At 41.3% G+C, this 12283-nt stretch overlaps 2 protein-coding genes across 2 annotated transcripts; both read right to left on the reverse strand.

The window, feature by feature from the left end:
- Nucleotides 1-6: 6 nt before the first annotated feature.
- Nucleotides 7-3321, reverse strand: LOC111273092 (uncharacterized). Its single transcript, XM_022854778.1, has 2 exons — nucleotides 3280-3321; nucleotides 7-3178 (listed from the first exon to the last, which is right to left on the reverse strand). Exons 1-2 carry the CDS (start codon nucleotides 3319-3321, stop codon nucleotides 2426-2428), a joined length of 795 nt encoding a protein of 264 aa, XP_022710513.1. The 3' UTR covers nucleotides 7-2425.
- Nucleotides 3322-4137: 816 nt separating this feature from the next.
- On the reverse strand, nucleotides 4138-11245 carry LOC111273093 (uncharacterized; the record flags this gene model as incomplete). The annotated part of the gene is made up of 1 exon (XM_022854779.2): nucleotides 4138-11245. A coding segment is annotated over one exon (531 nt), but the record flags the coding sequence as incomplete, so codon positions are not given.
- Nucleotides 11246-12283: the final 1038 nt, after the last annotated feature.

Here is a 12283-nt window from a genome sequence, read left to right on the forward strand (position 1 = left end):
GTCATAATATATTTCTGCCTACTAATTCTGTTATTAGTATAATGATAGTCACCTAATTAAGTGATGTTATTAGTCTACGAGGTTTACAACTTACTGCGCTGAAAAGGAACGAAACAGAAGCTTAAATTGAACTATTTTTTCTCGTTCTGTACCTTCGAGAGTCAATAGGCAGAAAAGATCCTAGTATTCTTTTTTACACACATAAATTTCCGGACACCTCTATTAGGGTGTTCCTACGAACGATAGCCGAGATTAAGCGAAGCTGCCAGAGTAACCTAAACAAACCTGAGATCGTCTCTTACGCATATTACCTTGTCAATTTGTCTACTTTTAGCAGGCTCACCAAGGTCCACCGCTACTATGGTTCAGTTAAACTGTATCGTATGCGTGCGGCCGAGCAGTTGCGCCCTACAACAATCCGCTCGATCGTATTTGCTATCACAACTCAATTATATATTAAGTAAATGCACCTATAACGCATACTCGTTGTTGGTGAGACCTAGCTTATCTAAGTCTCAAAATGGTCTCACACGTATGTATATCACTAGGAGTTCATCTAAAATCTTATTCAGAAATAAATCGTATTCGTACAACTATTAAACGTAACGTATTTGCCGTTACTAGTGAAATTTCAGTCTTTTTTGCGCACTTCGTATTATCTTCGTCGTTATCAATAGTTCTAATCGCAATGTTGCCTGTCTGCCTTACTTTTATCATGTATAATATAGTATTCTATAGTAAAGAACGAATCTCTCTGGGAGATAGTAACGAGGCTTGTTTCTCCTATAAATGCCCTTAGGCCGGACAATCGTCGTATGATAAGGCCTAAAAAATCGTGTTCCTACTACTAATGGTAGTAGCGGTAGGGCTGTAAAAGCAAGATAAGTCACACAACGTTGTCTAGGGAATAGAGGGCTAGAGGAAGGCTTCGGACCACAGCGACGGAGAGGAAGACGGTATATGAGGAGACACCGCAATATCAAAGACGGTAACATCGGAGATCGGCCAGTGGCGACAAGTCGAACCTCGCAGTCCTAGAGGTGACTGAGGGCTTAGTCTTTCTTCTGGAGGTCATAACCCTCGATATTAAGGTTCCTGACCGAAGAAATATAGTTTACTAGCAATTGATTGTCCATCCGCCAATGGAACCGTAACCAACCCTGGCTCTAGCTTCCCGTATACCCTAACGTCCGAGAGACAGTTGAGATACCATTGATAGGCTGAATAATGATTGACATCGGAATGATTGTTCCTGGAGGTTGATTGATTTGCGGCGTAAGGGATACGTATAGTGATTGTAGAACATCATTGTCACATATCTATTGGTAGATGGGCATGGACAAATCTGTATCGAGTAGACAACTGAATTTGTTGGGCTCACTACGGCTGTTTGCGGTTGTCATGACTTGGTCGTCAAGACACGTTTACGAGATATGGTTTACTGTGAATAGAGGGGAAATTTAACTTTAGCCAAAACATTTCTCAGCTAACCATTGTGAGAATAATATACGGATATTGTAGTTCGTAGTGCACATCAATTTGGCTTTGCCCATCTATCCGCTACCTAGAAGTTTCATCATTGGCGTTGATTGTGGAGTTATATCGATCTATTTCTATCGGCTTTCAGTCATCTGCGATATCCACCAATGAACCCTGAATTGCACACAGTCTTCATGCACCATCGCTAAGCACCACCAGCGCATTATCATCACTAAGCACAAACGAGTATTTTTTTCAGTCATAACTTTATCATCGTAATGTTGATTCTTGTTCATACCTTTCAACCTCTCGGCTCCATGTGGGATTGTATATGTATAGTGAGACCAACGTTTTAATAGAAATGCACCGATTTCATCACACATCTAACGAAAGATGCAGAGTAACGGAAGTTAACCTAATTCAGGGCGAACATGGCAGGGCCAATGAGACCTCAAATAGGATACAACAAAACTCCAAGCAAATACACACTTTCCGAACTGATCAGACCATACGAACTCAAGACATAACAATGGAATAATTCAACTTCAACAATGCTGATTTCCCATACAAAATAGGAAATCGCTAGGATGTGCTGACTGTCGTAGGAATAAAATAGGAACGCCTACGATCAATGGGATTGCAGTGAAATTGAATAAAAACACAAGGAAAAAATAAGATAAAAAATTCAAATGAGCTAAGAAAATAAAAGCACTTCCGGCATTCATTGCACCATTGATACACTTATGGAAACCACACTCTGGGCAGCCATTCCGTCCTTCGGAGCTTGTTACTTCTTAATGTCTTGAAGAATGTCCTACTTTTGGAACCGCATCAAAGGACCTTCAGAGCACTTATAATTAGGCTCCTTGCGGTTGTCTTCGTGTTGTCGTATCGCTCCAAGTCGACGTCCTGGCACATCTCTAATGCGCCAGGTAATAATACATTCTCACGCATTCGGCACGAGGTTTTGCGTAGGGTAGTACTCTGATTCTTCGTCCTCATCGATATCGTCTCCTTCGTCAACGGGAACAACGTCTTTTGGGCTGACCTGACGGCCACCTGCGTGTTGTTTCAGATGTCGCATCAAGTTGGCCTTTTGCGACGAACTATAGGTGCAGTAACCACACTTGAACGGTGTCTCGCCAGTATGCGTCCGCATATGACGAATGATCGCGTTCCTATGGAACGAGTCGTAACCACAGATCTTGCATTGGTGTCGCATTTTGCCGGCGTCCTTTCGATAGCGGGACGAGATCAGCTCATCGTAATTTCCAGAAGCGGCAAGCTCTTTAGCTCGTTGCGCCAAGTCCCGATTTACTTTGCTGCCATAATGAACATTATTGCCATGCGATACCGATGATGTCTGATGTAGCTTTTGACTGAGTCGGCTGATTAAACGAGAGCTGCCTGTTGTGATTGAGGTCGTAGTTGGAGTCGTACTCTGCATTTTTGTTGGAGTCACCTTGATGTTGGCTTTCTTCACTATCACCTTGATCGGCGGGGGGTTCCTCGACTCCAAATGCGTCGACTCGTCTGCGCCACTAGATCCCCGGTGTGGACGGTGACTTACCGTGACGGTAGCCGCTGTCACAGGGGCAATGGTCGCCGGCTCGCGTTCGTCTGCAAACACATCCGAGCACACGACGTGTGCAAAAGACAACAATACACAGTGCACAGCATAGCGCAACCAATAGCGACCCTTACATTGGTTAACTCAGGATAAGATCGTAATAATCAATATAATAGCACGATTACGACACCCGTATTCTAATGGCTTAACGAAAAGGAACTATCGAGTACCTGGAGGTTACCGCACATGCGGACTCCCTCGAGATCCTGCATTTTCTATTGTGAATCTTGCTTATTGTATTGTTAAACTCACAACAGAAGTGGGCACAGCCCAGTAAACGTTTACAAATATTGGCTTGATATCAAGAAAAAGATACGGTCACCAAATGAAAGAAAAATTACTTGTGCACTCATCTCTTGTTTCTCCTTTGGAAAAATCGAAGCACTATGTTTGATATGCTCTTTTATTATGACATTTGCAGTTCAGGTTATGACGTATCGATAAACAATGGACAAGTCTTGGACAAAAATGGGTACGACTTGGGAATCCACAGTCACACATCGATATTATTAATATATACACAAATGCTCTGAATGGGTCGAAATATTGACGACTCTCAGCTAATTGAGAATTTACAACACAGACAATTATTTATTTGGGTTCAGCAAAACGACAATCTGAGTATGTTCAGTGCCCTCGTAATTTACGCAAATATGCACTAGATCAATTTCGGCGAACGGTGTTAGAGCACGCAGTTATAAGACAGATGAAGAAACTCTTCCAGCATCTGCTATTCCGCCTGATGAAGCAATCTTCCGTGAAGGAGTTTCTTGGCAAGTTTTCAGCATTCGGTAGTTGGGGTTCGACACGTCTGTAAGAAGACCACTTCATCTTAGTATCAATTCAAACAAGCTTACCGATGACGCAAAATCGTTGTTCCTTTCACTAGCCAGAAAAACCGTAGCTTGACTTATTCGTACAAGATTATTTCCCGTTTTTCCCATCGCTGGTCTCCCATCACGCTAATTACGTATCTACCCAGACAATCATTCGATTTATTCATAATCCAAATAAAAACACTATGCCTCTCTTTGTGCTCCTGAGTTGACTGCATTGTTATCATCAGTTTATTTCACATGTCACAATTTTCTACATAATAATTTTGTGTATACTATCATCATTACAATCCCCTCCTCATCAAAGATAATCAATCAGTCATCGTCATAATCATCATCATCACCTTTTTCGCTCGCTCGCTCGCACATTTGCTTCATTTCGTATTAGTGTCAGTATCCTGCAGCGTTCATAGCAGACTGAGTATTTGTCTATTTACATGGTGTGGTATGAGGAATGGTCAGTCGATCGTCCTTCATAAAATCACATTATGCTCACCTGCTTTCCTTTGTAAGACTACTTCGTATCGCTTTCCCTCTTCGTCTTCGTCTTCCTCTCCCCCATCGCTATTGTATATAATCTACCTGGCGATCCCTTGCGATCGCGCTCTTAGGTTTTTATGTTTTGCAAACTGACCTATTTCTAATCCCTTGCTGTTACCCCTCCCCCCCCCCCCGGCCCACTTTTTCTCTCCGCTATTTGTGTTTTTTTCCGCCGACGGTCGTTTTTTAGCCTTCCCATCTATTCCAGTCCAATTTGTCCTTGAATCTAGTTGCATGTTTCGCTTTATAACCCTAGTTAGAACCTACATGTCGACGACGCACGTAAGTTCTCATTTTCAAACACCAAGAACTTACGTAAGTCAAACAATCTTAGAGGGGTGGCTTTGGCGTATACTGCGTCGCCTAGCTCGTCCCGCCCGGGTCCCGGCAACATTACTCTTACACCATTTCATCGTACTAACAAGCATTCATAATATTAATGAACATATGTTTCATGTATTAGCAACGAGATAAAATTAGCGAGATAATGACGTGATAGCAATTTATCTATTCAGTAATTTGTGTCCCGTGTAGCGTTTTTCTACTCGGTGTACATGTCGTTCCCACAACAACAAGCACCGGCCATCGTTGCATAGCGAAACTCGACGAGATAGAGAAAAGATATCCAATCAGACAGACAGACAGACAAACAAATCAATTATGACTACAATCAATTAGAGAGCGCTCTTGCGTATAGTCGAGGGTCTGCATTACCTGCAAATTAGAATGATTCAAAGTCGCCTCTTGTCTCTCGAGTCGATACTGAGAACACCCCCATGGATGAATTTTTTTTGTAATCTCCATTGTTTAGGTTCGACGCTCATTTCCCATGTAGGCATTTCGATCTTCAATGGTTGGCTAGTGACTTCTTGAGTAATTTTTGCAAAGGAAAATACTTATGGACGATTAGAATTAGCTGCGTCATTGCTGGGCCGCCAATAAGGGCCAAGCAAAAATAACTCAAAAGCGCTATATTTTTTCCAGATTTTTACTCGATTTATCCTCACACGGACCGTCTTCCAGCAATAATTAAGATATTCTTATCAAGTAATAATAATAACAATGATTATGTATATATAACGACGTGCGAACTAAAAATGATCTATGATTATAACCATATATCTTGACCATAGACTTAAAATAACATTCGATTCAACTGCTATGCAAGTAATCGTACTAATAATAAGTATAATAATATAATCATTAGGATGGTCATCATTTTAATTATCTGACTATAGTATAATTGTTTAAACATATAGGTTCGTCGTATGGATCTCACAACTCTCATTTTAAAATTATAATTAATTATAGTTGAAATAACTCGTATGCAATATAACTCAACATCGTTGTCTCATATTCGTTTTGAAATATATCAATACATTTATATAGGCGTGTATAGGTAAAAAAAAAAAAGGGAATCCAAAGAAATAACAGCTGCGTCTTGTTAACCTTGGCAACGCTACAGCTACCGTAATGCCATAGTTTTAGGCTGTGCCATAGCCAATGAATGGAACAAATCTTCCATTCATAGAAGGTCTTACAATAACAATCGTAAGCTAACCCCAATAACACATCTGCGCCGCTGAAGCATAGCAGAGGCCTGTTTCAACGTCCGCCTACCCCGCAGGCCATCGTCGGACCGAAGAAGCCCCACCGTGTACCCATTTGGTAACCTTATTTTTTTATTGTTATTGCTCTCATTATCGTGATAATTCCTGGGTAGCTTTGTAGCTCTCACACGATCCAACCTATGTCCCAGCACGGACCGATTATAAACTAGGCTGTCATTAATACTACAGAATGGAGTAGATACCATAAGCCGCAATTTTCCTTTCAACAATAATCTACCTTCTAACTATCGTTAATGCACTTAACAATGGAATAATAGTAAAGGCAACTCATGCATATTTCTTCATTGTTGTAATATATATACCACCTTCAACTTGATTAGATTACATCAATCGCTGATGTGATACATTCTCGTGACATTATCATAGCGACTAGCTCTCGGTACTCTTTTCTATACACTCAGATTTGCTGGGTTTTCGGACTGAAAACAGAAAGGAAATTGGAGGATCTGATTAAACCTCAATGTGGCCATGGTATTCCTCCGAACAATCCTGGAGCACTGTCTCTGTGCTCCGCACACTGAGGCATCCCTTCATCCTTCTTCCTGACTAAGACGTAATATCGTTCAATACTATAGTTACACATCGAAACCGTCTCTTTTTCTGCAATCGCTTATTTACTCATTATTATCGTCATGCTACTATATATTTTGTTGCGTCGTCCCGTACGGTCACATTGCTGCTGCACGTGCAGTAATAGTTAGATTGGTCATTCCTTTCACGTTCGATTCGGCCCAGCTGACTTGTTAACCCAGCAACGGCTGTTCCTGCGAGGACGAGCTGGCCATTAGTCGATGATATTTAATAATCGCTAAGCAGGCCGAAATAATAAAAAAAAAAACGGACCTGTACCAGTCAAACAAACACCATCAGTTGCAATGCATACGTTAGAAAAAGACAACAGTCATAAAAACAACTACATCTCGCATCTTTTTAACGGTAGCGGAAGCTATCGATATCTTTGTTTGCATGACCCTCCTTCTAGTTCTCTATTCACATCTGTCCATCAAAGATTACTATACACCAGCCGTGTGTTCATGCTGAGGAATATACACAAACCCTACCTAGACCTGCTTTCTTCCCTAACTTCTGCGGTGTTGTGTCGTCATCGGGAGGCTACCGCCCCACCCCGTTGTTCGCTCTGTTTTTCTAGATTTGGTTGGTAAAAATGACTGTCGGTCTGCGTTTCGCTCTCCGATCGGCGGGCTGTTTTTCACTGTCGTATCACACAAGCCCCTCACAGCCTCGCAACGTTTAGCGTGAATACTTTCGTACTGAACACCAATAGTTCACACGGTCTCGGCTACGAGAAGACAAACGCCGAAGTCGCTTAAGGGAGAATCCCTTCCGGATAGCGAGATGCTAGTAACAAGATGACTCGAGGCTTACGACGGGACGACGGGATCGTTCCCACGAAAAACCTCTGCGCACGAGCATGTCTGGTCGACAACGACTCGGTCAGTTGTGGCAAACATCGACTTACTACTCTATATAAATTACGTAATATTGGTTGATTGCACTGTTTAATAGCATCTAAAATAATGAATCGCGTAAGCATCTCTTGTAGTAGGCGACGTTGTTGTTAATTAAGGTAATTACGGCTACATGCTAGGCGTTACTGCTCGTCACTGCGTAAACTCTGATTGACTCATTACATCAAAACGCAATGCCATCGTTATCGCTATGTGCGGCATAAACAAATAAAACAAACAAACATACACACACACACACACACACATACGTACATACCGGCTGAACGCGCACCCGGTACGTGATCCACTTCTACGAAGCAGCCATTTTCAGACCGGATATAAAAGTGAAGAATTCGTTCACGGTACACTCTCTTTTGCTCACACTGTAATCGTTTTTGATACTGTTTTTCTAACTTCTGACAATAATCCATATCCAAAAGCATATCAGTAATGGTAGCCTAGGCAAAGGGTCGATAGCTGTACATTCTGTAGTTATATTAGATAGAGAAGCTACCAACAAGAGGATATTTAGATTTGAAAATTATACGCATCGATGCATTATCCCAGTTTTAGCACCCTTCGGTGTACACAACGCGAAGCTTTGCGCTGCCAATCGCTCTACTCGGAAAAACATGGTAAGCAAAGGAATATCGCAGTTAGTTCCCTCCCGGCTATTGTTGGTAACCATACCAATAGTATGGAAGTGATGATACACAAACATTTTATAAAGGACCTTTGCGTACTAGCATAACATAACAGCTTCTGAATACGACAGCAAACAACATTGACAGGTAATTTATCCATGAAAACCAATGCGTATAATTCAAGGGAGCGTTTTCAGCTGATTTGTGACAAAATTCATTTCCTCGCTACCGTAATTTGGCCCGCGAGAAGTTGTATAGCTTCACAGATTGACACTACCACCGATTGACTAGTTACATAGTCGTGTAAATCAACAATCTGAGCACTTTTCAAAGATCATTGTGTAAGTTTTAACAAGTTAATCTATGCATGCTAAACATATATAAAAAAAAAAAAATTATTTCTTAGATAAATTACCTGTTTACTTATATGGGGGTGTAAAGACCGTAAGGCAAGAATGCCCTATTGACCTCATTGCCAATAAACATGATAATTATACCGATAGTATTTAGCGTTTAGCCATTCATACATACATACATACATGTTCACTAGAGCCTTAAAAAACTCATCTCGTTGATTTATTTTTCCGCACCGATAAATAAATAAATAAATGAATGAATTATAATAAATCAATAAGGCAGCTTTTGCCACACCAGTAAATATATCAATAATAGTTATAACAATATAATAACGGATTAGTATTGCATCGATCTACATGATCGAATCTTCACACCGGGTCTAATTGCCATGATCATTACTACTACTACTACTACTATTTCGGTTTCCCATATTCGCTTCGTGTCACAATTGATACACCCGTTTTCTCAGGCACCTCGAAAAAATACACTATTTGCCCTTTAAAATCCTATAGTCAAGCTAACGGAACGTGGTGTCGGCAAAAAGCGAAATGGTCTGGTATGATCCTCCGATCCCGTGTGTTCCACACAATTGTTTCCATTCGCGTATCATGATATCTTCGTAGAACGTTCTCGCAAAAGTTTCTTTTTTTCTACTATGTCGCCTATTTTCTTTCACCTATGTTTTTCTTTACCTTTATAAATATTTCTCTTAGTGTAAATTTTTCCGAAGGCCATCGTTCGCCTCACTCGGAGGCCTGTGTTCATTATGTTTGCTTAATCAATATATTCTCTTCTTTATATATGTATATATATTTTCAGGTCGCACTTCATCCCGCAAGGTGCCGAACTCTCACGTCTTGTATGGATTATTCGTTCAAGTATATATTGCAGCATCAGATGATCATCAATATGGTGGCTATGGCTAAAACAACCTGTGTGATCAACAACTGGATGACGAGTCGATTTAGGAGTCTGAGAGTAACGGTGCCAGCAATAGCAGATCACAGCCCTACCACTACTTCGCTCCTTCTCTCATTATTCAACATGTTATTACGGAAGCTTGTTGGGAGCGCATGACTTCATCAAAAGCCGGTATCGTTCTAGACGTGTTTAATTTCGATATATTTGCCAAAGTCGAAATTCGCACGTTATGGTAACGCGCCGAAATTTCAAACACTCGTATAGGGAGGTCCATCGATGTGCAAATCAGGGTGCGAATATAATTCTTGCAGTGACCAATTAGAACAGTAGTACCTGAGCATTTCTATGGCTGTTCATGTATCGTATGTGCAGGACATGTATGGCCCTCAGACGTCATTGTCCTACAGCTTCATCACCTGCCCATCCGCTTAGCGAAAAGAAAACGGAGTGGCACCAACGCTAATACATGCTGTGTTCTGAAGGCATCATACATCATCGTCATCATTCACTCATGGCGAACTATTTTATATTCGTTAGTGCGATATTATAAATATTGCAGTTTATCCTCAACGTTTCTAAATCACTTTCTAATGATAGAACACAGAACGTCCGCCTCTACAGAAGAGCATTTTGTCACCTCAATGGATTATTTGTTCACCGTTATCTATTGGTCAATATACAAACGCTCGTCATAGCAAAGGGGAAAAGTATCCGAGACTACAGTCAAGAAAACTGACAACATTTAAATTTCACTCATGAAAAACTAAACACAAATCGAATGCGTCTGACCAATGGAATGATGAAAGGGGAATCATGCAACGCGCTGCTTGCGACTCTCTCTCTCATATATATATATATATATATATATATATATATAGCATGATTGCCAAGACAAGTGGCCGCCGGGGAAAGGAAGTGAGCTACTGGTAAGAGTTTTCTGATATTTAGCGCCAGGAAGTTGGGGCTGGGCTCTAGTTGACTGCCACAATGTATCGGTTGAATAAACGTAATCGCGTTGCCATTATTCTCGTTATTATTAGTTATGTCAATCGGTTCATCATAGATCATCAGTTCATTGATCTACCATTGTAACAACAACAACAACAACAACAGTAACAATCAACTCGACGGTTGCACTCGTAAATTGTGGTACGTAGGTTCTTAACTTGATTGACTTGATCAATTAATCAACTGGAACTATCGATCATCAGTGTATCGTATTAATCTGTGGCGGATCGCTGTTGTTATGGGCGCTACTGGAATTGCTTGTAGTAGTGCCCGCGCTGTTTGTGCTACCGCTGCTACTACTGCTGCTGCTGCTGTTTGCACTGCTAGCTAAATTGGCCGACGTATTGTTGACCGTTAAGACGGTGACGGGCAGATCGCGATGTTTTGTACGAATGTGCAGGGGGACGTTGGTCTTCTCGACGGAAGCGAAGGCGCAGTATGGACACCGATACGGTCGTACGCCGAGATGCGCGTTTTCATGCCTTTTCATCGAGAACTTGTAGTTTGTCGTGAAATCGCAGCAGCTGCATTTCCAATAACGTCGACCATTGCCGTCCTCGACAAGCTGCGAGTATTCGAGCGTTGAAGCTGGTGGAGTCACGATCTTGCCGCTCCCGGCTGCCGCCGCTGCCGCCGCCACCGGGCTCTCATTACCTGCCACCCAAAGACCGGAGTTCAGCAGCTCTACAACTGCTTCCGCTGCCGATGGTGAACATGATGAAGATGAGAAGGAAGAATAACATAATCATCACGATGATGACAACGAAAAATGAAACAACACACACACAGGGGAAAACACGAAAAATATCAGTTGGGATCAGCAAAAAAATTAGGGAGGATTTTCTCTAATGCCTAGAATTGCCAGTGTCGTCGACAGAAATCACAGGCCTTATCTGGGGAGATACCTAACCAAAAAGGCACCAAAGACAACAACAATAACAATTATTATTTACGCCAAGCTTTACTAAGTGTTGTGACCTGTAAAGTGCTTGCCTAAATCAAGACTTTCAAAGGTGTGCCGTACGAGATATTTGAACTCGATGATCGAAGACAAAAAGTTGTATTCGAGGTGCTAGTACGAGTACTATCATACTCAATCATTTGTACGGAGACTGGCTGTTCAATAGCATAGCTTTGGATGGTCGCACACGCTGCAAAATAACGTGGAACCCGGATACGCTCACAGGTTGAACCAACGAGAATATTCCTTGTTCGAATAACTGATCATGTAAACACAATGCTAAATTAATACATGCAAAATTAAAACATCTACAACACCCATTAAAGAACACCCTTTATTTCCTTTGACTTTCAATCCATTACACATTAACAATGATAATAAATTTCGACAGTATTGTTTTTATATAGGCTGACCGGATTATCTCACTTTGCACACACAATGATAAAAAAACAGAGCCTGTTTTTACGCAATACCAATGAGCGGAACGTATCCGTATCAGCAGAGGGTATGTTATCGTGCTTAGAAGTATAAGGTATAAATGTGGCAAGTATGGATAAGAGCATGGAGCTCTGAAAATATCATATAATTGTCAAAAGCTGCGGCCCAAAAGTAAGCGCGATTGCGACAAGTCCTTTCTCGTTGAATACTTTCCGTGCGACTACCTCGTTCATTTTATCTTAGGCGCGATGATCTGTCGGCGCTATCGATGGTCATTAATGGATTAACACTATATTCAAGACAGGTATATATATGTAAGATATATTCTCTACTAATACAGCTTCGCCGAAAACCAGGAAACATCTATAA

This window comes from Varroa jacobsoni, unplaced genomic scaffold, assembly GCF_002532875.2.
Source record: "Varroa jacobsoni isolate VJ856 unplaced genomic scaffold, vjacob_1.0 contig04713, whole genome shotgun sequence".
In the NCBI taxonomy this organism is placed as follows: Eukaryota; Metazoa; Arthropoda; class Arachnida; order Mesostigmata; family Varroidae; genus Varroa; species Varroa jacobsoni.

What these genes read in the sequence shown, in the direction of transcription:
- LOC111273092 (XM_022854778.1), bottom strand. Translation starts at nt 3,321, where the DNA reads ATGCAGGATCTCGAGGGAGTCCGCATGTGCGGTAACCTCCAG. An exon ending in GCATGTGCGGTAACCTCCAG is followed by an intron (nt 3,179 to 3,279) that starts GTACTCGATAGT and finishes AACCAATGTAAG; the next exon opens with GGTCGCTATTGGTTGCGCTA.